The sequence below is a fragment of the Chlamydotis macqueenii genome, chromosome 8, assembly GCF_036417535.1.
Source record: "Chlamydotis macqueenii isolate bChlMac1 chromosome 8, bChlMac1.mat, whole genome shotgun sequence".
NCBI classification, from domain to species: domain Eukaryota; kingdom Metazoa; phylum Chordata; class Aves; order Otidiformes; family Otididae; genus Chlamydotis; species Chlamydotis macqueenii.
Genome location: NC_141563.1, coordinates 18193407 through 18221342, shown reverse-complemented (window position 1 = coordinate 18221342; position 27936 = coordinate 18193407). Strand labels below are relative to the sequence as shown.

General features: G+C 38.6%; 1 protein-coding gene across 2 annotated transcripts in view; it reads right to left on the bottom strand.

The window, feature by feature from the left end:
* Positions 1-27936, bottom strand: part of DPYD (dihydropyrimidine dehydrogenase) — a 370709-nt gene that overhangs the window by 176331 nt on the left and 166442 nt on the right. For both annotated transcript variants that reach the window (XM_086752907.1, XM_086752908.1), the window contains exons 9-12: positions 21004-21111; positions 17720-17889; positions 15352-15562; positions 6062-6246 (exon numbers count right to left, since the gene is read on the bottom strand). In XM_086752907.1, the coding sequence (XP_086609033.1) occupies positions 6062-6246; positions 15352-15562; positions 17720-17889; positions 21004-21111 (674 nt within the window). The remainder of the gene's footprint in view (positions 1-6061; positions 6247-15351; positions 15563-17719; positions 17890-21003; positions 21112-27936) is intronic.

The window sequence follows — 27936 nt, the reverse complement described above, 5'->3', positions numbered from 1 at the left end:
TAGGTATGGATTAGATGAGGGGTTTTTTTTTGTTTCTTTTAGTGCCTTTTGTTTCCTAGGCTGGTTCAAAACCTGAGAGTTCATAAGGATGTTTTGTTTTGGGACTGCTTGGATTTGTGTGTCAGATTCCGACTCCAGATTTTTGATTCCTTGGACAGAGAGGATACATTTGGGGTCAAATTTTCTGATGGCTTAAAAGCATTAAAAGTAGTGGAATTGTCCTAGCCTGAAAGACGCCAACCAGAATGTGTCTCTAACGGTGGACATTTTGAGAAAAGCTAATTTTTAAAGATCCCTAACGTGTGGGACCAAACTCCTGTCAGTAATCAGAACCTCTTGCAGCTAGCAGCCGATGTGACCACACTTTATAAAAATCCAGATCAAACAGCCCAGCACTCTACATCTCAAAAGCTGTTGTTAACTGAAAAATCAAAGAAAAAGAAAAGAAAAGAAAAAAGAAATATGTAGTATCATCTTTTGATTATTTTGGGTTTGATTTCCTCCCTTTAACTTTTTTTTAGTCTTTTTTAACTGGAAAATGTTGTTTGCAATGCCAAAACAGAATTTCCTGGATCACACAATTGAAATTAAAGCATTTTTTAAATGTTAGCACTTTTTATCTCCTACATATTTGGGAGTGAGGACATCTGCTGAAACCAACACTGATATAATTGTTACACTGAACTCCTTGATTTTGATTCTGTAAGAACGACTTATGGAAAGGTTCTTGGCCTGTTCCACTCTACGTGCATATGTGAGTAATAAACCTAATTTTCCATTTTGAAAGCAGTTATTTGTTAATTCATTTGCTATCCAGAATTGTTCAAATGTTGTCTCTGAATATATTTGAGTCTGTGGATTGATCATGAACTACTCTTGCTGGTATGACTGTAAATACTGTTTGCTATAGACAGATAGATTAAGTGTTTAATATGCAGCTTAAGTTACATTGTACTGTTTCTTTTCCCAAGCAGGACAATTTAATTTATAAAAGTTGTTCTCACCTAAAATAAGTGTTGCTTGATTCTTAACTAGATACCCAAACTTCCTGTGATAAAACAGAAAATAAATCCTATACAAGACAAAAAAATCAAAACCACCAGAGCTGTGAGAGACTTTTGAACTGGGTTGTTGAATACTCGTGCAAAACTAGGCCTTGCCCTGCATGCCATCAGGCAAAGAGGTCATAAGCGATGCCCCAAACCATTTGCAAACAGACCTATTCTTCCTACCAAACTTTCCTCACAAAGAGCAAAAGCACAAGCAACTCCACCCAGACACACTCAGGTGCTGACAGATGTGCCTCACGGTTTGTTAATGATGAGGTGACCTGGGTGGAGGTGGCAGGGGGAGGAGAAAAAAAGGTTTCAATGGAATAAACCCAGTCCTAAAAAACACACAGGGGCAGGATTCAGCTGAAGGTTCAGTAGTCAGTGGCTACACATCCTCACAGATTTATCTCCCTCCTTCCTATCAGCTCCCTTTTTGCTCTATTTATCTTTTGCTGTTTTTTTCCTTTCAGCACAATGATTATAAAAGAAATAAATTTACTAAGCCCTGATGTGTTGTTTTCCACAAAGCAAAACTTTTGGCAAACTAAAATGTTTTATAGCTTCCTGAAAGCAAAATCATCTTTATAATGAAGGATTTCCCTGAGATTACACAAACAAATAGGAAACGAAAGCCTGCAGGCAAGGGTTTATTTAGAATAACTCTTCCCTTGATTTTTAAAAATAGAAGACAAAAAGTGTGGCCCATTCTTCCTCTTATTTGATGCCAACTAGCTGAGCTAACAACATTGCAGGTACTTATTGTTCCAGTCACGGCAATTTTTTTTGATACTGGAAGAGGGTGGTGAAAAATCCCCAGCACACTGCGTGCGGCGGCCCTACCTTACTCTGACCAGGATATGCCTGGAGGCAAAGGCAGCACAGTCTGGAGCACAGGGCTGAGAGACAGGAAAACAGCTTTAGACCTGATACAATTTGTGACATTCATTTTCTTTAGATGAAGAGAATTCTTAACCACAGCGATATGGTCTAACTGCATTTTCCAGCCTTTAACAAGGACAGACTGTGAAAGTGAGTAGCTGTATTACTGTTATTTTTCACAGAGAGCCTTCTCTACAAATCCTACTGCCTGTAAGAGTTTTCCTGAATACTTTCATCTCTCTCCTGCTTTCTCTATTTTTAAGTCTGATCTTAAAACATATATTTTCTCCCCTACATATGCTGCTTCTGTCCTCCGATTACCCATTATTTAACTTTTTTAGAGAGGTTTACATTATTTCATACAATCTTAGAACAGTTGCGGAAGAGGTGCCTGTGGACCATCCAGTCGCACACCCTTGCTCAAAGCAGGGTCAACAAGAGCAGGTTGCTCAAGGCTCTGTCCAGTTGGACAGAGATTTCCTAAGCTCCTTTCTGGCTTTCTGTTTCTGGAACAGACACATTGCTTACTCAGTGGTAAGCAAATAAAATACCAGGTTTCCTGCACTTACACTTAGTTCACCATTTCACAAATGGTGCTTTTTTACTTGGCTCCATGCTATGTGGTTCTAGCTAAACAAAGGGACATTCAATTTTTCCTTTGGTTATCCTGAAAAGAAGCAGACAACATAACTAACAGCTTCAAAGACAAGCTTCCTGGGTAACACCCATCTCTGGTATTGATTATGAAATAACATACATTTGTGCATGCTCGAAGAATATATGAGAATAGTCAACCATCAAAAAAGAAGCAACAACTATACTCTTCAGATACAAAGACCATATATTTTTGACAGCATAAGTAAAGAAAAACATAGCAAATACACAATACTGGTTCAAAATAACACAGTGATATGCTCAAAATTCATATTTAACTGCATCTTAGTGAAGTGCAATTTATATCAGTTGAGTTCCACCCTTCTTTAAGTGTACTGTGTACATTTCAGTCAAGGAAAGATTTAAAAGAAACTCTGCACACTGGAGAGATTACAGTAAAGAAAAAATATATTTAAATAAGAGAAAACTTATTGTGAACCAGAGAGGAAAAGTCACTTTTAAAGAGGGATTTTAGTGAGAAGATGGCAGCTTGACTGCCACATATGGGAAAATGCTCCACAGGTACATGTACGAACAGACCAGGAGTGAAGCATCAAGGCTGGCACAGTGGTCCAGGAAGAAAATGATGGAAGAATCATACTGTGAGAGCTGTCTTCGCTCTTAAGGCAGGTACAGAAAATTAGAAGATAGTGCTGCAATAATTGTGAATTACCCTAACTATAACTATTATATTATTAAATCCCATTCACTGATCAAAAAGAAATTAATTGTAATGGAGGCACAGAAGAGAACAGCAGCCTATATTGCTTCTGCACAAAATCATAAATTCATAGTTGGATAAAAGTGAGGGCCATTACAATCTCCAAACTAAGCAAATTACCAAGATTATTTTTACAGAAATTTTTACATCATTCATGGAATAACAACAAAAAAAAAAACACTGAATCCTGAAAACAATGTTGTGACTAGTAGATAGTTGCATGAATTGGACTGATTCTGTTTGGATTTCTAACGGCTTGCAAGGAACGGTTCTAGGAAGACTGACGAAATTTTTTAACAGGTTCTACTACAACTATCCTTAGCTAGGCTTTGACTGGTCATGTTTATAGAAACTAACCTGACACAGCTGCAGGCAACGATTTCTGAGATGAATTTATGCTTCATATAGTGGGAGGAATATGTTAAGAGGCAGGAGATATTTAGGCAACTAATGACGGAAAGTTTCCAGCATAAGAGCAGCCAAGAAGCTTCTGTAAATAACTCCCAATCTTGAACATAAGGCATTTCTGATGGAGAGTCCTTAAGTCTGGATCTCAGTGCTTCACTTGACCATGTGCCAGAGCTTGCAATGGTTGGAATTTCAGGGCACATATCAGGCCCATCTGTTTGCTTAGCCTTTTGCCTGGAGTAGGTTGGGATACACGGAGTGTGCCGTTCAAACAGTGCATTCTGCAAGTAGTTGGGATGGTAGTTTTGAGTTTCAAGCTTTGAGTTTGTATTGGGTTGGTTGAGAAATTCTATGGAATAGTTTTGTTTTGCTGCAGGCTGATTGGATTATTTATAGATCTTGGTGCTGAGATAGTTGGCAATTTTGGAAATGGCTGTAACTGAAATGCAAATGGATAGATGGTATCAATGTATTTATTTAAAATTTAATGTGTACTCAATTCAGACACTCAGATCACAGGAAGGTTGCTTGCCCTAGAATCTCACAGTAGAGAGAAAACAATGTAGTGTGTAAGGGTGTTTTTCCATTTGATATTGGAATTTTGCAGAATACAGGGCTGTGAACTGAACAGGTGCACACAGACATACACAAAGACATGCACACATGCACATACCTACTCCTATAAACATCAGGGTAACACAGTCCTCCTCTAAACAACTTCTCTAAAAAACAAACTTTTCTCTAGTCACTGAAATTTCTATCAGGTCCAAACACTGGTGAAGTAAATTGCCAAATTACAGCACTCACTCTGCACCACAGCTACCAGATTTTACAAGGGCTGCACATCCAAATAAATGCCCCTGGGCAACCCATTCATCTAACAGCTGGAAAGGTGACACTTGACATTTGGAAACTTTCCTGTGAAGATTGCTGTAAGGCTTTCCCATTAGCTTCCTGGTGAGACTGTAAGGTCGAATAAGCTGCCTTGAAACCTGCAAAGGGTAACGGAAATGCTCTAATATCACAAGCCTGCTTGATTTAAAATTCTAATTCTCAAGCCATGACTATTCAGATTTTTTCCAAAGTAGTCAATACATTCCAGAGGGGGAAAAAAAAGCAAGCTTTGAGGAGGAAGCAACACAGTAAAGGAGGGGTTTTAAGTGATGCATGTATTTCTAGAGGTTATAGAGAAAGGAGACAAAAAGGAGGAGATATCCCCCTCTCCCCAGTCACAGTTACCCAAATTCACTGTGGACTGAGAAATTAAGCAAGCAGGTTAGGGATTAAAGATGTTTCACACTCAGCATTTTCATAGGGTCTAAGAAGGCAGGACACAAACAGTGCTTTAGAACAAGTGAGAAAAAATATGCACAGATACTAACAACAAGCTTTCGGTTGAAGTATTTTTAGGAAGTGAAATCAGACCCCAACAGCATGAAATTGCACAAACACGCAATCAGAGAGGCTTTGAGCAGATGGATGGGGGAGAAAGACATCGAGCTGTTACAGTCCCAACTTCAGTTGTTCAAATCTCTTTTTGTGGGAGAATGAATCACGTATCATGTTTCTAAAGTTCCTTGCACTACAAACACACTCTTTGTCAGGTTCTTCATACACAGGCTGTGTCGCCTGTCTCTGAAGCTCCTTCTAGACTTGGTGCTCTTTCTTTTACCAGAAAAACCAGGGCAGAGGTGCTCGGTCAGTGACACACAAGGAGCACCAAAAGGGAACATGCAGTTACTAGGTTTTTCAAGTTTACCCCTTAAACTCACACTTCTCAAGTAAATTCTCCTTTGCATTATTTCCTCTGTGCATTCTTGTGTATAGTTTATCAGCCTCATCAGAGCAAACTTTGGTTCCGGTGTAGATAATCCGCGTGCTCTGTGAACTGTTAGTACACTTGCAATCTAAAAATACTGAAATTGTCTTCCCCAGGTAACAATATTGGCAGTATTTTATTTTTACGTTATGCACTATTGAGATATTTTACCTTTTATTAATGATGGTCTTGCTTCTTTTCCCCAATTACCCAATTAGGACTTCTACTTGCGCTGTGTATTGTGCAGGAAGGCTTGCTACCCTTGAGTGGAATTCAGAGCTGGGGCTAGGAAAACATTGCTTTTAGCATTAAGATAATGTAAGAAAGCTGGGTTCAACTACCCAAACTCAAGTACGTGATCCAAGTTGAATGAATCTATAATGTTCAAATTACAAGATAATCTAGGTATTAATTCCTCAAAGCTTGTATTTTTAACCTACATCATAATGAAATTATTTTAACAATCACAATAAAAATATCTAAAAGCAAATAGAAATAGGAAAGAGAAAAATACTTTTAGAAAATCACCTGTATGTATCTGTGCATGTACCAGGAAGCTTGTTTTCCATCATTTACTGATTCCACTGTAGTGTTAGCCAGACCACCAATGTCACCCCCTGCAAAAACCCATGGCTCGCTTGTTTGCATAGTTTCCGGATCTACTTCAGGAAGACCCCATCTGTTAAACTTGATAGGTGCCATGGCCTCTCTGACTGTAATTAAAGTGAATGACAAGTATGTTAATAGATGAAACAAAAAACTGTTGCTAAAATCTGTTGAATATATACTGATAACAATTAGAAAAGCAGTTCCAAGCCCTAGTTCCTTCATTTACTTAAACATAAATTTACAGTAGAAATTAAAAGTCTTTTTATATACTAAAACATTTCTGTTGAGCTAGTGAAGGTACATAATTACTAACAGGACTCAGAGAGAAGAACAACATGCATACACAGAACAGCAGTTCGGTCGTATCAGACAAGTAACCAGTTCTGGTGTGCCCACAAAACCAGATTTGTGTACAAGATAAATGCACTCAAGTGTCACAAGAAGTGACCAACTCAATGCAGGCTCAAGAAATAATTGGTGCTAATGTTCTCCTAGTCATTCCCTGAGAACACACTGCATAGCCCAGAAGCTAGGATTCACAAACTCATTCTCACTGGCATTATACGTCTCCCAGGGAAAAAGTCCAACACTTCTGAAAATCCTAATGAACAACATTAACAAAGGAAAGAAAAATTTTCTCCCTTTCCCTCCACCCATAGCTTTGTACTGTGCACTTACCATATCAACATGTTTTTCTCCTGAATAACCTACCACACACTCCCTTGTGCAACTCAATATGCAAATTACAATCTTTGAGGTTTAAAATGAAAAAAGAATGTTTACAATACAATTTCTAGAAATTCATTTAGATATCCTGAATTTACTTCCCACATTTATTAACCCTCACAACAGAAATTATACTCTGCTACTTTTTGACAGGTCACTATTAAACTTGACTGAAAATTTTCAGATGGAACATTTTCCCACCAGGAAACGTTATGCTATCAAAGCTTTGGCTTTGACAAAGTGTGTTGGTTTTGAAGAAATTTAATTCTGAAAAAGACATATTTCAATAAAGTCAAAACCATCCTGACTTAATATCTAAATTCAAAACATCCTGAACGTGAGGCTCACTTTGAAAGTTATTATATATATTAAAAAAAAAAACAAACATAAAAGCACAGTCAAAATGCTTACATGAAGACAATACCTTTTGTATCTTTTACACTGCAATTTTAGTTTTTAGGTTTTTGGGTTTTTTAGAGCATGCGATTAAGATTTTTTTTTTTTTAATGTTCGCAAACAGCATATATAGACATTCTGCACAGGAACTGTTATTGTCCTTAAAAATAATGTAGATGTGAAAATGAAATTATTTTTTATACTGCATGACATTATACAAATGGCATTAAGTACACATAAATGCTCAGAAAAAAAAATCTTGCTCTATATGAAGACTATTTTTATTACGCATTTTCTAATTATTTTATTATAATTGCAAAGACACTTCAAAGTAGCTTCATTAAAAGAATCACTTGTTCAATAAATATTTTTAGCAAATGTTGATGGCATATATAAAAATGAGGGTTTTATATAGCTTTGTCTACAGGAACTAAAGATTCTGCAATAAAACGCAGCTTAAAATTGCAATGTCCCTCAGGGACATACCACTAGCAGACGCAGATTGCCAAGGTCAATTAAACTGATGTAGTTATACTGTCATATATGTAAAAGAGAAACCTGCCAGTTTAAGACAAGAATACTTCTCCGATATGAGGGCAAAGTCACAGTATTGCCCCAGTGCACACCTGAGTATACAGCAAGCTTCAAACACATCTTTCTTGGACATCATCGTGATGGAATTTTCTTCCCAGGCTCTGTATCTCCCTTCACCTCCCAGTCATATATTAGAAATGTATTTCAAAGAGGGGGCTGTGTATAATCCAGAGCAAAATAATAAAATAGGAAGCAAGACACAAACTTTGTCACCTACTTGTCCCACCTACACTCTCTCCCTCACCCTTGGCATACACAAATATACAGAGGACTCAAATCCAAAATATTTTTTTTTGCAACTGGTTCAGAAGCCAGAACCACAGAAAATAGTTTTGTGCAGAAACACTGTAGCAGGTTTTCATACCAGAAGTATTTAATCTATCTTCAAGACCTATTGCTCACAGAATCCTTCCCACCTCCCATATACTTGTGGCTTAACTTGGCAAAAAAAAAAAAAAAAAAAAAAGCATTTGCGTAGTAACAGAATAAAAAATTTGGGAAATGGTTTCCTTTAAAAATATTTAAATAACTGAAAGATCACACAAAACACAGCCTTCCAGACTGAGACATTTTTCAGTCTCGAAAATGAGTTTTTTGGTTTGTTTGTTTGGATTTTTTTTTTTTATAGGAAAGTGCTGATAATGGCTGATAGCAGTTTTATTAAGAATGCTTCAGTAATATTTATAAATCAATACACTAACTTTCTCTTTATGTCTCAGATCGTCTGCACTTCAAGAAAGTTTTTGGTCATCTTCTGTTTGTCATATATAGGATAACTTATTGCGTGCAGTGGTAACATCTCAGTATGTGGTCTAGACAGTTCTCACAAGCTAAATACGTACAGGCTTGTAAAGACATGTTTGGAAAAAAAACCCAGAGGAAAACTTGGTGCTGCAGGATTTGGTATCAGAGATTTAATAGACGCCTTTTGTTTCTCTAAGACAGGACTGAATCACAGTAAAGGTGTTAGAGGGTAACATGCTATTGGAGATGTAGTTTTCAGAGGAAATGATGTAAAACTGGAAGTTCTGACTCCTTGTTTCATTTTATCTTGTGGAAAAATAGAGTATTACCTCTGTTATCTTAGATCTATTACATTTCTCATATTTATCTTTGGATTGCTTTGTGCCGAAATAGCTGTCTGGACATAATTATACCAAAAGCTTTTTCAGTGCAAAGAATGCCCAAGATACCTTTGCCTGAAACATCTCCCCAGGGACTGGAGATTTGTCTGCCTGATCAGCATTTTTAAAATGGGAAAGAACATTTCCCTGGGGACAAGGTTCACATGGTATCCAGTGTCTATTTCCTTCTGTCCTCTTTGTAATCTCCGAGATACAGGTTAAGGAAAAATAAGAGTATGATTTAAAAGTATCTTACATAAGAGTTCCTAACGTCCTCACAATCTGGACCTGGTACCTGGGTCAACTGTGAGGCTGAGGGGACCACCTCCTAGAGAACCTGCAGAGAGAAGGGGAGAACTCTGGTCTTCACAAAGGGAAGATTTTTCTCTGCCCCTGCAAGGGGTAAGAGAGAGACTAAGAGCCAAATCTGAGCTTGAAAGGAGGTGACCCCAACTATCAGTTCTCTGAATTGCTGTTTTGACACTGAACAATATGCAAACTGGATACCTAATGTTTTTGTTGGTGTGGGATTTGGGACAGGGGTAAAGAATAGAGTATCTTTTAAATCCCTGCGCCCTCACACTCTTTAAAGTTTAAAACTAACATAGCTTTTCTCTTGAAAATTCAAAGTACAAGCCTGTGGCTGTGCTGCCTTCTCCTCCATATCCTGGTGAGATATTATATATAATTTGAAAAGATCCTTCTGGATGGAAGACAACACATAATTGAATTATTCTGATTCTATCAAGTGATGCTAACACAAATAACACCAAACAAAAGGACAGTTCTGAATATATATTCCAAATTTGCTATATTCGCAGAGCAAACAAACACAAATGGAAAAGCAACAGCAAATTATAGTGCTTGCAAAAACAATATTAAAATATAAGTGAATACAGAAAAAAAAATATTTTAATTAACAAAACAAATCAAATGGAAAAGATTCCTCAAATAAAGCTTTAAAAGTGAATCTGTGTGTGTTTGACTGCCATGACTAATTATGTATCCATGTAATGTGTGCTCAATTTAGGCTTATTTAAATAGCAGAAATGCTCATTAGCTGCAGTATATCTGTGAAGCTTCAATAAACAGTTTAATGTTTTTTATGTTTAACCAATTTCATAAGTTCCTGTAATTTTAGCTTTAGTAGCTCATTAATGTTATTTTTGATATCCATCTTACAGAGTTCCTTTACAGTGAATAGTAGCATTACTTCAGAAAAATACAAATATACTGTAACTCTCAATCTCAAATATAAAACCATAGCTGTCACATGCACCAACAGACTGATTAACTGCTGACACTGCTCTGTCTAAATGCCCAGCAAATAAAGGAAGGCACAATCATGCTTCCCACAGCATCTGCCCCACTAGTGTACGGAACCAGAATTAAAAAGTGGTTTGAACGGATAAAGCTGGGCCCAGGTATGAGAGGGAAGGCTCCTGCTGAAAGCTGGTACTGACTTTGTTTTCCGCCTGTCACCAGCAAAAAAAAAAAAGTGTTCTGATGCCTATCGGGAGAAAGAGCAGAATTCCTGCTCTAAGAGGGCTTCAAAAGTCACCTTGAGGTCACTTTTGGATAGTGGAAACTGGTAATCATTCCAGGGTGTGGAACTGCTGCACTCAAACTCATTCAGTAAACCTATTTGTGGAGAAAAATTATTTTCCTAAAATGACTCGGCAGGAAAACTCCTACCTATTTCACTAGAAATCTTTTGATTCTATATAAACTTCAGTTTTATATAACCATTTTTTTTTTTTAAATCTGCTGACTAAGTCCATTCTGTGGGTGCAAGGCAGATGCTGTGCTACTAGGGAGACACCAGGTCACTCCCATGAGCATTCCCAACTGGGGCATCACAGCCACCTCTCTTCCTCCCTCCAGTCTTTCATTAGATAGTCAAGGCTTCAGTGCTCTGAGGCTGAAGTCACCTAGTTATCTGATCGGGCTGTGTGAAGAAACTCAACACTCCCTGCAGGTTCACTGGCTTCTGTACTATTTGAAGTTCTGTATTTGCACAAAGGAAAACTAAAATCTTTTTCACTTACAAGCTCAGAGCTCTGGAAGCTTTTTGCCTTTTTCCCTAGCAAATGCTTCTCAGTCTACAGAAATAAATACTACATAGGAGTAGGTTAAATAATAAAATTGTAAACTACCTGGGCAAATTTATCTTTGCTGTATGTTGAACTATATTGGGGGGCCAGTAGTTATACCCTAGTAAGCCTTCTGGGGTTTGCTGCTGCAGTTTCCAAGCAAGATGACAGTTGTACTAAAACTGAAAGCAAAATATTTGAAAGTTGTGACTGATTCTCAGAAATGTGAAATAAAATTCTGCCCTTTGGTTATCATGCAATAGCTAGCTACTACCAAAAATTTAATAAAACATATTTTTGCTCACAAATAGCTTACTATTTCTGGGGAGTTTGCAAAGGCAGTATTTGGAGTTTGCTTGGATATTTTTGCATTCCCCTTTTTCGTCTGTCCAGGAAAACAAAACAGACATTATCATCCTAAGATTCAGTGTTCTGGAAAACGGGAATACTTCCTCTTCACTGCTGCCCACTAAACAGGGTATTGAACTACTTTGCCAGTTCCCTATTCTGCCTTAGTCCCCTGTCCTGCACGGAATTTTGTAGTGCATTTTGAACAAGTGTACTATTTTCCATAATGCCTCCACGGTTCTCCTCAGAAAGTTCAGTTTCTCCTCAGAAACTTAGGAAAATAATCAGAACAGAGACATTTGTTCCAGTGCAAAATTTTGCAGTCCAAAAGTATTGTTCCCTTTTGTCTATCAGAACAAAATAGGTAAGAAAATGGTTATTCAATATTTAGACTTTAAAACCAACTGGTCTGGTGTTAAGTAGGATGTTGAGGTTGTACGCAGTGCTAGAGAGTACAAAGAATTATATTTGTATATATCAAATAGCTGCAATTTAGAATGGTGACAGAGATACTTCAGTAATTAACTAACATGTCATAGACCTCCAAAATAACAAACCAAGCAAAAGAGCAGGAACATGAAGAAAGGTACAAAATTCTCTCACAGCTCTTTATTTACATGGGTCAGTTACGACGGCTTGAAGGCTTTAGTGAGCTGTGCAATAAAAAAAAAAACAAAAACAAAAAAACCAGCTTGTGCTTGCAAATTTAACAGTTACTGTGCAAGGATAAGAAACATCTTATTGAGGATAATAGACCAGAAAAAGCTTTCTAACCTATGAGCTATTTCTGCTCAGAAGAGTAGTCACTCATGTGCTTAATGTTAAACAAAACTTTGAAACATGAGCATCAAGGCTGCCCTGAACACTTTTCTAAACAAAGGCTAAATCTGATTTTAATCTCTCTGGTTTTCATAGGATTGTATTTACTCTTACATCAGTAGCATTGTCATTTAACAATATTAATAGGAAATATCCTGCTAGCTTAGCCCATACCAATGCTGCATTTGCAGTTCCCTGAGGTGCCTTAAGAATTAGGTCAATTGATACAGCTCTTTGTATAAGCAACAACATTTATTCAACCTGCATCCGAGTCATCCAGTCATAGAATAATTCAGACTATAATGGCCTTCTGGAGGTGACCTAGTCCATCTCCTTCATCAAAGTTAGATCAAGTTCCAAGTCACATCACTTTGCTCATGGCATTGTGCATTTTTGAGTACCTCCAGTATTTTCATCACCATCTTCTGATGGAGAATACCTGAGTATTTCCATCTCTTCAATACAAAAATGTGCTTCCTTTAAAAAAGGCAAAACAAACCACTGAGAATATAATATGCTGCTGGTGCTGGGTTTTTTTTTTTTTGGTTTTTTTTTTTTCTTTTCATTTATTTTTGTTATATATGCTGAGGTAGCCTGGAGACTTGGTTGTAATCCAGCTCAATGGTGAAAAGCAAATTTGACTTTCATTAAGACAGCTTAGTCAAAAAATAAAGACTTAAAAGCAACTGAAATGGTATGCTCAAAATAAACACTTTATTCCCTCAAGTCTTAGTTCCTTTTTACTTCCACAACATCCAAAACAAATGCCTTACATTTTTCCTTGTAATTTGACTGCTATTGTAATAGCAGTTTCACAAAAAATACATTGTGAAACTGCAGAGTATTGCTTACCCCCAAGGTAAATGACTCTTCTTTCATCATCAGCTCACTGCATGACTTTGTTCCCCTCCCATTTTATGTTCCTATGTAAAAATCTCACAACAAGTAATTTAGACAGTGAATGTGTACTAGGAGGTACAAGACTGGCACAGTATTATGGCTAAGCAACACGGTAAGTTCAACCTTTTAGCTGAAGCAGTTTTTAATGTGGGAGAAAACAGAATCACTTCTTTATGAATTACAACAAAACATACTGATTGCATAGGCTAATACTTCATTTACAACTGAGGTTCTAGAAAATAATCCAAAAAAACCTAAACGGAGGGTTTTAAAAACAACAACAAAACTTCCAAAATTCTCAAGTCAAGTCAATTCCAGCAATGGAGTAGCTCACAAATCTCTTGAAGATTAAAGAAAAAAAGTTTTCATCATCATCTTCCTGCTTCCTGGGGGCTAGACTGAGCCCTAAAATACAACCAAGACAGATGCCAGATTCTTTACACAGCAATACATCTCCAAGTGGAATGGGAGTCCGTTCTCTCAAAGAGACGTAGATGGCACCTCCTGTGCCCTCTAGAGCAGGAGGCAACTGCAGGGCAGGAGGCTGCCCTGAGTAACTACCAGTGTACATAGCTGGGTGCAGTCACTGTCTAGAAAACAGCCTGGGCTGCATGAACTTATCCCAAAGCAACAGTTACACACACAAGACAGGAATGCTCCTGGAATTAACTTCACATGTTCCTCAAGGAACGAGGCTGATCCTTCTTTTTTACTGCAGGAGGGAGTTTAAACTATTCTCACGACTGTATGAACTTTGTATACAATTGGGCTGGTGAACACGAAGCACTCAGTAGCTCATTCAGGCTGCTAGTGGCTATATTCTAGAATTCTTCAATGGGACCTATAATTCACCATAATTAACTAATGTTTTGTCTTCCTGTGAAGGCAGTACACTTTTTTTTGTACAATTTTACCAACAACTCTAGAAAATCTTAGTATCAGAAAACGAATTTATTCAACTTCATTTAAATAGTATTATCTGTAAGGCATACACAGAAAATGGAGGTATGAAGTCATGCATTCTATGTGCCTGAGGTATGTCCACATATGCTACTAGACTCTGCTTAGATTATTTTAGATTTATGATTTTCCTTGATTGAAAAGATTCACAATACCATATTATGCTAAGAAACTTTGAAATTCCCCCTACAGTGGCAGAACCAGCATCTTATTACCAAATTTTCTGGTAAGGTGCATTCTGAGGAACTTGCCAAGTCCTCTCTCAGTGCATTTATACCCAAAGAACCATGACAACATCACATGGGGTAACTGGCAGGCATAACTGTGCCCTGGAGAGGCAGACACATTGATCACTAAGGCTTTCAAAACCCGCCAATCTTGATGAGTGTCTCCAGGCTGAAGATCTATTCATTTTATCAATCTGTCTTCTGCTGAGTCAGTGTTTTTCACTTTTGAGGCACATTTGATGTATGTGCCTGAACTCTTTAAATCTAACCTGGTGTCAGAGGAGAACAGCCTGAACTCTGTTCAGCTCCCGTGTTCTCAGTTGTACTCATGTTCTTCAGCTTTCTTTCTGCTACATCCAGACAATTCATTCCATCTCTGAAATGCCATCTATGTGCCAATTTCTTTATCTTTACTATGGAAATATGTAACTGTTACTTTTTAAGACCAAAGCTTGTAAAGTGCAACCAAATAATGAGACAACCACAGGTGAATTTAACAACTACTGTATATATGAGAGAATCCACAATTCTCCTGGGCATACACAAGAAATGAGTGATACCCAGACCAGCTGAACCAGAATAATGAATCTGTCTTAATTCTTCCTTCATTTAATAGGAGAAAAAAAAAAAAAAAAAAAGGTTTCAGAGATTAGATCAGTTCAGTTTAAAGTTGTAGTATAATGAGTTTCTCTAAAGTTAATTAGTGAGACCAGAAGAAATCCTCAAGAGTATTCTTTGAGATCCCATTTGCACTGAGAGGAAAGCAAGATATATGCTGAGCAACTGTACCTCTAATCTGAGTTCCTGCTCTATACAGCAATATATGGAAAACTGTTTTATCAGACCCTCCAGTTTTGTTCTAAGAGGTATACCTAAAGGACAAAGAAATTCCTGTGAAAAGGACCTGCAGGTACAACCTCTGTAATCTCCAGAAGATGCATTTCACAAAACTGTCAAAAGACAGGAAATGGCTCCAGCTAAAATACCAATCAGCATTTACAGAATGCATTTGTCAGAGATACCTTTCGTGTCGCTTAAAATGGAGCCAAAGGCACTGATCACCACGTCAGCTTTCAGACGGACAACCTGATCTTCATCATCTTTCCAGTTTCCATCATGGTCTTGTTCAGTTCGAACAAATTCCATAGCAACAATTTGTCCATCTCTAAGTACAACTTTCCGAGGGGAGAGGAAAGGCAGAAATTCACACTTCTCTTCTTTTGCAAGTTCCATCTGTAGAATAGAAGCAATAAAATATATAACTTGAACATTCTTGTGTTTTTACGAAAAAAAAAACAAACCCGTAAAACATTTTCCAACTCAAGATGCTACCACACATTCTTCTGTAGTAGAAGTCAGCTGTCTATGGTATACAGACAGTCATCTTCACACCAACTCCCATGCTATTAAATCACACAGTTCTAGACAGTGTCACTAGGTAAATTTGTAATGCAAATATTTCTCCAATACATTTTCGTATTGCTCCCTGTTACTTTGAATATGTATGACTCCTTTGAGGGCAAAAGAGTTACCTCATGTAACTATCTGTATCTTTTAAGAAGAAGCCTAGTATTAACTAAGTACTTGCCCTAATTTGTGTTTACTATGATTTTAAGATGTTATTAAATGCTGACTACCATGTGCAAACAACAGTTTTCTGAGTGACAATCCATACTTAAGATCTTCTGAATCTCTGCTGTGGTAAAACTACTGAAGTTAAACAGCATTTTGTCTTAGTAAAGTCTTCAAAATTTGATTGTTTATGTTTACACAACAAAACGTTTTTGAACACGTAATATCCAACCTGACATCATTCTAGTGTGGCCGTTACTAGGCTGAAGCTACTTTTATTTTACTTTTTTTCAAGGTCACTACATCACTGTGTGAATGTAAATATTGACAACATTTAGGAATTTACCCAGGCTGCTAACAAAGATTTTGGTTCAGAGTTACAGCTGATTCTTGATTAGTAAGAATCTGAATAGCACATGAGTCTGTCTGTGCAATGGCTTCAGTAGTCTCATTGCGTCTAGAATTCTAAAATGAAGTGCAACAGAAACAGAAATAGATTATGCATCAAGAGACCCTCTATTACTTTTTTGTACCTCCATTCCCTTTCTATAAGATCTCTAAGATCTACCAAACTACCATAGATCTCATGATAAAGATGCATTAGATGTCCTGATATCCTCAAGTACGCAGAAGTGTAAAGTATGTACCAAACCAATGATAATGGGAAAAGATCACCAAAATAAGAAAATTTAATTTGAAAAAAATCCTCCTGTAGTACAAATACATTGAGGAAGCAGAGTCAGTGTCATAGTTTAGCCTCTCTGGGGACCAAGCTACGCAGTCTCTCACTCACTCCCCTCGCCCTCCAGTTGGGCAAAGAGGAGAATCGGTAAAGAAAAGAAGGCAAAACTCATAGGTTGAAATTGGAAAAAAAAAAAAAAAAAAAGTCTAAGAGAACAATAGCAGAAAAGAAAACAAAGATAGAAAACAAACAAGCAAACCCCAATAACAAAATATACTTCAGCACATAATTTCCAGTACAATAGCTCACCATTGATCCTGATGCCCAGCTCCCTCCCAAGTAGCAGAAACATCCTCTCAGCCCCACCCTCACTTTATAGACTGAGCATGATGTCACATGGTATGGAAGAGCCCTTGGGCCAATTTGGATAAAATATCCCAGCTGTTGGCTAATCAGTGACCTATCCCAGGGGTGTGCCCAGCCACAGGTGCCTCCAGCTCCAGCTCCTCTCCCAGCTCAGGTGAAAATTAACTCTGTCCTAGCCAGAATCAGGACAATCAGTTTAAAAATGTACAGATGTCCTGATAAATGCCAAAGTGCAAAGCCAAACTAAAAATAAAATTCAATGCTGAAATCTGTAATGAATAACATTGCTTTACTGACATTGGCAGTGATTCAAAACCAAAATCACTGTAAGTAATGTTCTTACAAGATTTTATAGGCTCCCAAGGCAACATCAGGATCAGAGATTCATTAGACAGCAGCCAGAAGGTATCATTCTAGGATCTAACCATGACCTGAAGAGTCACCTACAGTACTCAAATGGCTGTTTGATCTCTGTGGTGCTTCCAAGATTAAAAATTTTACTGTATTTTCTCATGTACAAGAAATTCTATCTCCTGTAGGCAAAAGCTTTCTCTGATTTTACAGTAAAGAGGTACAACTGAGGAAAATGATTTATACAGAGACTACATAAAGTGAGCCTCAATTCTTTAATAAACATTTATACATTTTAAAAGCATTTTTTATAAACAAAATCTTCAGTAGATGTCTTTTAAGTACTGATAGGACATTTTCAGGCCCTGTAGAAATAACAATCAATATTCTTTCTCATAAATGCTGTTATTCAATTTTACCTCTTCTGGGACAGCCCTGATATTAGTGAATCCCTTCCTGAAGACCACAAACACGCGACGAGCTCCACAGCGTAAAGCAGATGTTGCACAGTCAAAAGCAGTGTCTCCTGCCCCAAGTACAATCACAGTTCCATGTATTGATGGCAATGGAGAGTGACAGGCACACATCCCTGAAAGACGAAAGGAAAACCCCATTTTCAAGTAGAGAAACCATTTCTGCATCACAGCTCAAAAGGTACTTGTACTCAAAGCAGTGTAAAATTGCATCTTACAGTTTCCAAGTGTGGAGTGTCACTATCAAATTATTCTGCTTCACTGAAAGACAGTTTTATTCCCATTTTAAAGATATGCTCATATACATAATTTCATAGTCAGTACTCTAAGCAGCTGCACCTTTCTATCTGGAAAGAATTCAAAAGACAACACGTTTGTAGGACTGCGGGTCCTATCAAGTTGAAATCAGCATTGTGAGATCTTTTTATTCAAAGAGTAAGTTTCTCTCTTACCAGATTCATTATCGCCCCCAGTTAAAAAAAGCAACACCTTTTAACAGATTATAAAGAATATTTTTCAAAATATGACCACTTGTAGATAGTTTTGTGAAATAGTTTCTCCAGTCCCCCCAGTCAGTTTTTTACAAGGCATTGACACTGGTTTGGCTATGACATGGTTCTCAGAGGGCGTTCTCTAAGGCAGCTCAACAGGAGGCAGAAAGAGTATTATTATTACAGTAATTCCTACATCTTCCACTGGGAGAAAACATTTAATCTCCAGTGGCTTTCTACAAATGATTTGCAAAAAGTTACATGGAGAGAATGATGACATTATGTGTTTGCCATCTACAGCTTGTATTTGATGATTCGATTATACAAGAAATACTTAAGTAAAACTGAACTGTGTGTGTTCCTTGCATGAGACTGCACTTCGTTACAAGTTTAAATACAACGAACTGTTGTTCAGGCAAATTATTGCCTGAACTTAAAAAATAATGCCATAAACAATATAAAGCTATATTCTCAATAAGTTCATGATAATTTCAATCAGGAGGAGCTAAGCAGTCCATTTAATCATTGCACTGTAACTTGAGTACCCTGCTATAGTAGCAGATTTTTCAGATGCAATTGTAAAGAAACGCAAGTATCATTCAAGGAAACAATGCCTTTGATTTAGGCATGTAAACGGAATAAGAAACAACATCCTGATACACATAATCTCTCTCCATTTGCAAAATGCTTGATGTATGGCAAATACTATTATTTTTCCCCATGTATACAGCATTGCATTTACTATTTACTTAATAGGCTTCTTATTCTAAAAGTGTCTCTAAATTTTTTTTTAACAAACTTAATCCTTCACAAAAATTGTACATTAAGCAGCGGAGAAAGCACAAGGGTAGCAGGGGAATGGCAGCTCAGAGGGCCATTAGAGGACTAGTCTAAAACAGATCAGTCACAGCAGCACGCTTGGTAACAAGGCCACTCCCAAGGTAAATTCATGTCTATGTATTTGACAGAGGAACCCGTTTTGGAGGAAAGTATATTAACAAGTGGTATTCAGAACTGAATAAGCAGGCAGAACATGTATTTTACTGTGAATAAGTCTATTATTTAGAGAACTGTCATAGTAAAAAAAGAGGATATAGGACATGTATATTTTATTTTAAAATTTCACGCTTTAGGGAACAAGAGGTGGCTACAGCTACAGACAGACACTAGGAAAATTAAGAGACCATGTTAATTAACAGACAACACCAAAGAGCTATTTATTACTGTCAGTCAGAAAAGGTTAGCTCTTGAAAGTTCATCCTTTTTTTTTCATTTTAAACTTAAAATTAAAAAAAAATCATTAAATTTCCTGTCAAATCGAGAGTGCTACTTTGCAACATTTTAAAAGATGTGAATCACAAAATATAGAAAGGCAGACAACTTACAGTACACAAGTGCTACATGTCCTCACAGAATTCTCTAAAGTATTTTTAGTTAAATTCTTACATGAGAGGATTGTTTTGCAGAATTTATTTTTCCTTTGTTAATCTACAAATGGTTGCAGTGCAGATTCTCAATCTGTTTCATTTTTAAACATCTCTTTCTTAAAAAAAAAACCAAACAAACAAACAAAAAAAAACCCCAAAACTCCACCCTTTTCTCCCAATCCATTTGAGCTCAGTTTGAGCTTAAGAAAACAGAGAGAAATAAGCATTTGATCAAAACAGCAGAGAGATGAGACAGATGGGATGCAGAATTTCCCTTCCTATATATTTTGCATAAGATGGGGTAATAAACTTCACTTTTATATGCAGAATAATTTGCCGCAGAAGATATATTCTTTAACACATTGTTTATGGAAAGTCTACTAAATAAGCAAGCAACTCTATATGATGCTAAAAGAAATTTCTGAATGCTCAGAAGAAAGTCAGTTTGTAGATAAAAAAGGTATATGTATGTTTAAATATGGGGTCATACGTATAAGACCCTATATTGCATTAGGTATACGCCCAGAAAACTGTACATGGAATTTCTTTGTTACCAACACATTGGGGAATCTGGAGTATGAGGGAACATGGCATAGAAATAACAAGCACCATCTCATACATGCATCTGGGGCTTATGATTTCACATTCAGGGCCACTGAAAGCAACTACACTCCTTGGGGAGCAAACACACCCATCTCTGCGCTCAAAACAAGCACATAAAAGCATAAAACAAGACTGCATTTGGTGCCTATGAACTGAGTGTTGTCTTATTAACTCATGATGTACTACTGTTGTCCTGAGTCTTAGTCCTGCCCCTTCTTTGTGTAAGGAACTAGTGCTCCCTTAAATGTGTCTGAAAAACATGCAGCACATGACTGGGATCAAGTAAAATAATTTATCAACAAAATACAAAGCAGCTGCTTATATGGGCCAGCAACATCTTTAATATCAGATTTTTGTCAAGATTATTTTATATATACTATTTCTAAAAAGATAATTTATTCAAATTAGAAGCTTACGACATCTTTTGAATATAATTCAAAATAATAAATACGACTTATTAGAGTTAATGATTTGCCGTGTGCTTAGATTTGTACATATGACCATTTCCTTTACAGTCTCTAGGACTGACTTTCCTCACCACACTCCTGAGGTTGCAACTGATCAAGAGAAAACCCTGCCCCAGACCTGTTCATTGGAAAGAGCTTCATAATTGGATGTGATGCTGTGTAACCAGTTGTCTATTTTGATATATCAATAACTGCTAATGGCTTACTGAGCATGACTGCAACAAAAACCCAGTATCACACACCTGGTTTACTTGCCATTGCTACCAAAGGTAGGAAGTCTTTAGATGTGTAGAATCCTTGATCCATTCTCAGTCCTTTGAATATACTGTCTCTGTTTGGTTCTGGCAAACCTAAAATAGATATTTTAAGGCGTATCAGAACTAAAAGGGAAATTTCAATGACCAATACATATTTTACATCACATACAGATTCTCAAAAACATCCTCAAAGTTGCACTTCTACAAACCTTCAGATGTTTCTAAAAAAAAAAAAATCACAAATGGCCATAGCTTCATGTTTGTAGTCCACAGCTTATTTAACTGGTGATCTTTTAATAGTACTGGCACTAGAAAATAAAGTTGTTGGATAACCTGTGTACTCGCATAACTCATACCGAGACAAAAGCAGAGGAAATGGTTAGAGAGAACAGGATACACAGGATGCAAGAGCAGGGAAGCTACTGGGGAAGAGAAGACTCTTGTAAGCTTTCCTCATATTGCTTTACCTGCACTCGCATACACTCTTACTGATGTGAAATGTTTTTGTTCTCTTTGTTTTCAGGCACTTTTCAATATAGTTAGTCTGCAGATAATACAAATGAGGCAATAATAAACACCTTAACTGATGAGGAGAGAAGGACAAACGGCAATGCTGTATATCTATCTTATCTGCAAGTACTTGTATGTCATCATTTTTTGCCATTCTTGATTGTTTTCTCAAAACCCTCAAGTCCTTATTGGCTGACATCTATTTATAGTTATTAATAGCACACATTTATACAGAAGCCATAGGATATAGACAGAGATACACTTCACAACCAATAATAGCAACAAATACCTTACAATTACAAGAAAGCAGCAAAAAGTATCTTCCAGTTATCAAAGAATGTCTTCTTGTTGCTGTGTGAACATTCGGACAGCACAAAAAAACAGCCTAGCTGACACAGAAGTTCAATCATTTATTTCATGCAATTGCAATGATCCATCACAGTATTTTCAACAGGACCTTGACTTTCATATTTACATCTAAAAACTCATAATATTATCAAAGCATGCTAATTAATAATTACATACTGAAATGGAGTAAATGCCAACAATTTTTCTAAGAAAACACACTAGAACCAAGGAGTCCTCAGAGCAAGCAGGCAGAATTGGAGCATGCAAAGCAATCTGTGTTCTCAGGCATGGATGACAGCAGACTAATCTCTCCTCTTTGAGACATACTGGTCTGGAAGACCCCCATAACACCATGTTGCTGTCAATGACAAGGCCGGATTGCACTTTGAGAAGTGCCGTTCCAAGTAGGGAGAGTTTAGGGCCTTTTATATTACTGAGGCAGCAAAAAGCTGTCTCATTACAGCCTAAGATCAGGACTCAGTCATAAGAAAGCTTCAGATTTTTTAATGAGTGACCTGATATGAGGGAAGTTTCTTAACTTCTAGATCCCTGAATGAAGTCAGTGTAATACAAGAAGAAAAAAAAATATATTTTTAGTTTTAACAATTTCAGTGAAGAAAATGAAAACATGCACTAAGTGAATTCAAAAGGCTTACAAGCCAAAAACCAAATTAAAAAATACTGAAATTTTTGCATTTCAAAAATTTCATGTTATTGAGCACTTTCTTGATCTCTGTTTATTAAAAAAAAAAAATCATGACTCAAGTTGCTGAACACTCGATTTTCAAAACATTGCTGATCTATAGTTTGATATTAAGAAAAATAAGGTTAGAAAATACTAGCACGTACTGAACTTCAAGACCTTTGAATGCTGTACTTCCTGCATAGACTGGAATATCAGCTAATGAGGAATGAATAATGGATATCTTAAGAGGCTGCCAGAAAAACATAGTGCTATTGAAAGTACAATATGTAAAATGCATTAAAGAAAGTGTTTTAAAAACTGCATAGGTTTTCCTTTATGTATATATTGCAAAATTACCTACAGCAAGAAGAGCACCTCATAAAAAGCTCTCAGTGATAGCCTACAGGCAGAGGACAGAGTAATGCAACTACTTCTATTGAGGTATCCATAAACCAGCTCAGCGGCCTCAGTTTACTCTTGGGAGAAAGACTATTGTCATTAGTGAGACGTGCAGCCTGCATTAAAGATAATTTCCTTTCTACTTAAAGTCTATCTCCATTCAAAAACAAGAAGAGACCCTCACAAATATATATTTTTTCCACTTATCTTTGCTGCTTTTATCATCTTCTAATGAAAACAATATAGTCTCTAACAGCATCAGTAATTTAGCTTCCATCGGCTGAAGAAAGAGTAGAATTAAGGGAATGTTGCAATGTTCATGGTTCAGGTTTATCACTAAGTTCAGTGTCACTGCAATCAAAGGAGTTGGATTAGGAATGCATTGGATTCAATCATGTTTACCCTGGCTGATGTGGCAGGAAAAAAAAAGCCTAAGAGGTAGTCAGTATGCATGGCATTTTCTGCTACTTATTTTACTTTTTTTTTCATTTTGCTGAAAACTCAGTGAATACCAATTTTGCAATATTTACATTTGAAGCAAATGCAGGTGATTTTTCTCTTATACCTATAAACACCTGGCACAGTTTCAAGCTCTGCTAAGCATCTGCTGGAAGCTGTACTGGATTCTGATGTATCTGCTTTTGCTGTTTAGTATTTGCCATTATAACAATTGCATTTAATTTTGTTAAATAGAGAGATTGAGTACTTCTTAAAGCCACTAGGCTAACTAAGAAAGAGGGAGAGGGAGGCAGACAAACAGAGGAAGAGATCAAGACCTGGTAAGATCCACTTTAGAGAGACATCATTTCATAATAAACAGCCACCCCACAGAAGTACGCTTTATAGAAAGATCAAATATTGATAAACAGCCAACAGCCTCTCAGGAGAGAGAACATTTGACAAAAAACAGTTGTAGAGGAAAAATGTAGTTTTGAGCAAGTCGTTTAGAGAAGAAATAAAATTTAAAAAACTCCAGTCATCTATGAAAGACACAATTTAGGTCAAAATAATGAACCAAGAGAAATACTCTTTGAAGACAAATCAGAGAGATCCTTTAGCAAAAGGGAATTCACACAGTAGTACAAAATAGCCAGGAGCCACCCAAGAAAAAATGCTTAGAAAATCATGAGGTCTTTCTCCTAGGTTTTAGGCTGAAGCCAATGGTAGTCAGTTCTCTGCTCTCCACATCAACCTGCAAGCCACCTGAAAGGCTTTTTTATTTATTACTTGGTATGTCTTGTCCTGAAACAATCTTTCTCTATTCTAGGTCTCCTATCTTTAAATAACCTATATCAAAGTCTAGTGACAACAATTATTTCCTTTGTCTGCACTGAAGAACAATTCTTCTGAAGGGCAACCAAGAGGAGGCAGCCTAGAAACACAGTTCCGTTGGTGGTGTTCAGATGGACTCTGAAGGCCTGTATATGAGCAGAGGGCTATACCTGGCTCCACACCTGCTGCAGCCAAAGCTCTGGACTTCCTGAAGCCTCAGTCTTCTTGCCTGCTGCTGCTAGGGAGCAAGCTTCTGAAGCAACTGATATCCAAATGAAGCCTCATGGGCTGTGGAAAACAGCATTTACTAAGAATAGAGAAAGTAGAAACATCATGAAAATAACAGCTTGCATGACAGATCTAGTTCAGCTTTGCAAAAGCTAATCTAGAGAGTCCCAATCTGGGTCATGTACAGCACAGAGAGCAATTTAGCTCTATTCCTGACCCTCCAGTTTGCTAGGCGCTGCCTCTCATCTCCAGATGCCTCTCAGTGAGCATCACGCTCTTAATATAAAGCCCTCTTTCCTTCTTTCCTTCATTTGATCACCACAACCCCTTCTCCAGTGAGCTACACCTCGGCATTGGTGTCTCTCCCATGTCTGACACACTATATCCTTTCCAAAGTCATTAGCCACTAGAACAGTGGCTTTGGAAAACACAGACTTTAACCTCTCATTTTTACATCCTTTAAATATACATACAAATATATACATGCATATATACATCAGAAAAAACAACATCTGCTTCCTGTCAAGATCGCGTACTCTTTGTCCTCACCATACTGATGCATGTTAATTTTCTTAACTGGTGGTAAGTCCATCATCTCCATTTAAAGAGACAGAATTCAGATCCTCTCACAATTCCTGAGTGCAGATGAAATATGAATCGCTAAATGATTAGAGTCAATTTGTCAGGTATACAAGGCAATATACAAGAGTGATGCAAGCACAACGTAGGGGATTGGTATGCAGAGCAATGCACCTACTCCCCTTGGTTGCTGCACCAAAGAAATCAAGGCACGTCAACACATCAATCAGCCGAGTCTGAAAAGGAAATAAATTCTGCTGCCATTACTGTAACTATTAGCCTGGTCTGGAAAGGAAAACTCAAGCAGGAGTGGAGGCACAGCATGTCTCTCTTTCCTGTTTTGATCAAACCCACTCTCCTCAGAAACTGGAATGTCTTCTGAACCTGAACTCATTGTTTGGATTACTTAAATCTGACATGTTTGGGCAGATTTTCAGTTTCAAATGAACTTCTCAGTCAGTCTTAATAACTGACATACAAAATAAGCCCTCATCCTTGGTAAGGGTCAAATGCAGTTTTCACTAGCAGGTGACTGAAAACAAATCTCCAGACAAAAAAAAATGGAGCTGAAGTTGAAGCGTGAATATACAGTAGCCTACAAGAGACAACGCTTACTAAGCATTTGACAAAGCTTACAAAAGCTTTTGACACTGTCCCACACAACATCCTTCTCTCTAAACTAGAGAGGCATGGGTTAGTTGGACGGACCACTCAGTGGATAAGGAGTTGGCTGGATGGCCGCACTCAGAGAGTGGTGGTCAACGGCTCAATGTCCAAGTAGAGACCGGTCACAAGTGGCATCCATCAGGGGTCCGTGTTGGGCCCGGCCCTGTTCAACATCTTTCTCAGCGACATGGACAGTGGAATAGAGTGGACCCTCAGCAAGTTCGCCGATGACACAAAGCTGTGTGGTGCCATCAACACGCTGGAAGGGAGGGATGTCATCCAGAGGGACCTTGACAGGCTGGAGAGGTGGGCCCGTGCCAACCTCATGAAGTTCAACCAGGCCAAGTGCAAGGTCCTGCATGGGAGTCGTGGCAATCCCAGGCACAAATACAGGCTGGGCAGAGAATGGATTGAGAGCAGCCCTGAGGAGAAGGACTTGGGAGTGCTGGTGGATGAGAAGCTCAACATGAGCCGGCAACGTGCTCTTGTGGCCCAGAAGGCCAACCGCATCCTGGGCTGCATCAAGAGGAGCGTGGCCAGCACGTCAAGGGAGGTGATTCTCCCCCTCTACTCTGCCCTGGTGAGACCCCACCTGGAGTACTGTGTCCAGTTCTGGAGCCCCCAACATAAGGACATGGACCAAGTGAAGAAGGTCCAGAGGAGGGCCACGAAGATGATAAAAGGGCTGGAGCACCTCTCCTATGAGGACAGGCTGAGAGAGTTGGGGCTGTTCACCCTGGAGAAGAGGAGGCTCCAGAGAGACCTTAGCGGTCTTCCAGTACCTCAAGGGGGCCTACAAGAAAGATGGGGAGAGGATATTCAGTAGGGTCTGTTGTGATAGTACGAGGGGTAATGGTTTTGAAATAGAGGGAGGTAGATTGAGATTGGATATTAGGAAAAAATTTTTTACACTGAGGGTTGTAGAACACTGGCACAGGTTGCCCAGAGAGGTGGTAGATGCCCCATACCTGGAAACGTTCAAGGCCAAGTTGGATGAGGCTCTGAGCAACCTGATCTAGTCGGGGAAGTCCCTGCTTCTTGCAGGTGGGTTGGACTATAGGGCCTTTGAAGGTCCCTTCCAACTCTAACCATTTGTCGTAGTTCAGCCCTGATCGGGACCAGACTACACAGTCTCTCTCTTACTCCCCCCACCCTCCAAGAGAACAGGGAGAGAAAATATAAGAAAAACGGCTCGAGGTTTGAGATAAGGACAGGGAGAAATCCTTAAAGTTACCGTCACGGGCAAAACAGACTCGACTTGGGGATAACTATTCATTTATTACTACAAATAGCAGGATAATGAGACAGAGAACAAGATAACCTCCCCCCACCCCTCCCTCTTCCCAGGCTTAACATTATCTCTACCACCTTCCCCTCCCGAGTGGCACAGGGGGGGAAGAGGGAATGGGGGTTGCAGTCAGTTCATCATACGTTGTTTTTCGCCGCTGCTTTCATGGTCGGGGGAAGAACTCCTCACATTCCTCCCCTGCTCCATCATGGGGTCCCTCCCACGGGCCACAGTCCTTTGTGGAACTGCTCCAGCATGGGTCATCTCTTCCACGGGTGCAGTCCCTCTAGAACAGCTGTCCCAGCGGGCCCTCCACGGGCCACAGCTGCCTTCAGGCATCCACCTCCCCCGGTACGGGGTCCTTCACGGGCTCCAAGTGGATCTCTGCTCCTCCGTGGACCTCCATGGGCTGCAGGGGGATAACCTGCTCCACCATGGTCGTCACCACAGGCTGCAGGGGAATCTTGGCCAGGAGTCGCATTACTCCTCCCCCTCCTTCTTCACTGACCTTGGCGTCTGCAGCCGTTCCTCACAACAGGCTGGCAGATGTCTCTCAGGATATTTTTTTACATCTTATTCACTTCTCATCTCCTTTCCACTTCTTGCAGCCGGGCCGGACCGAGTTGAGCCCAGTCGGCCGCCTGGCGAGAGGCCAGAGGGTGAGGCCTGCAAGGCCCATAGGCCTGCGCTTCCCCCTCTGCGCCTCTGCCCCTGCTCAGCTTCTTCACATCTTCTCTCTTCTTTTTTTTTCTGTTTTCCCCTTCTTAAATACGTTATCGCAGAGGCATTATCATGGAACATTCTGCTACCAATCGGCTCGGCCTTGGCCAGCAGCAGGTCCGCCCTAGGCCCGGCCGAGTCCACTGAACAAAGGGGAGCGACTTCTAGCAGTTTCCTACAGAAGCTACCACCTTAGGGCCCCCCTCACTAACAAAACCATGAC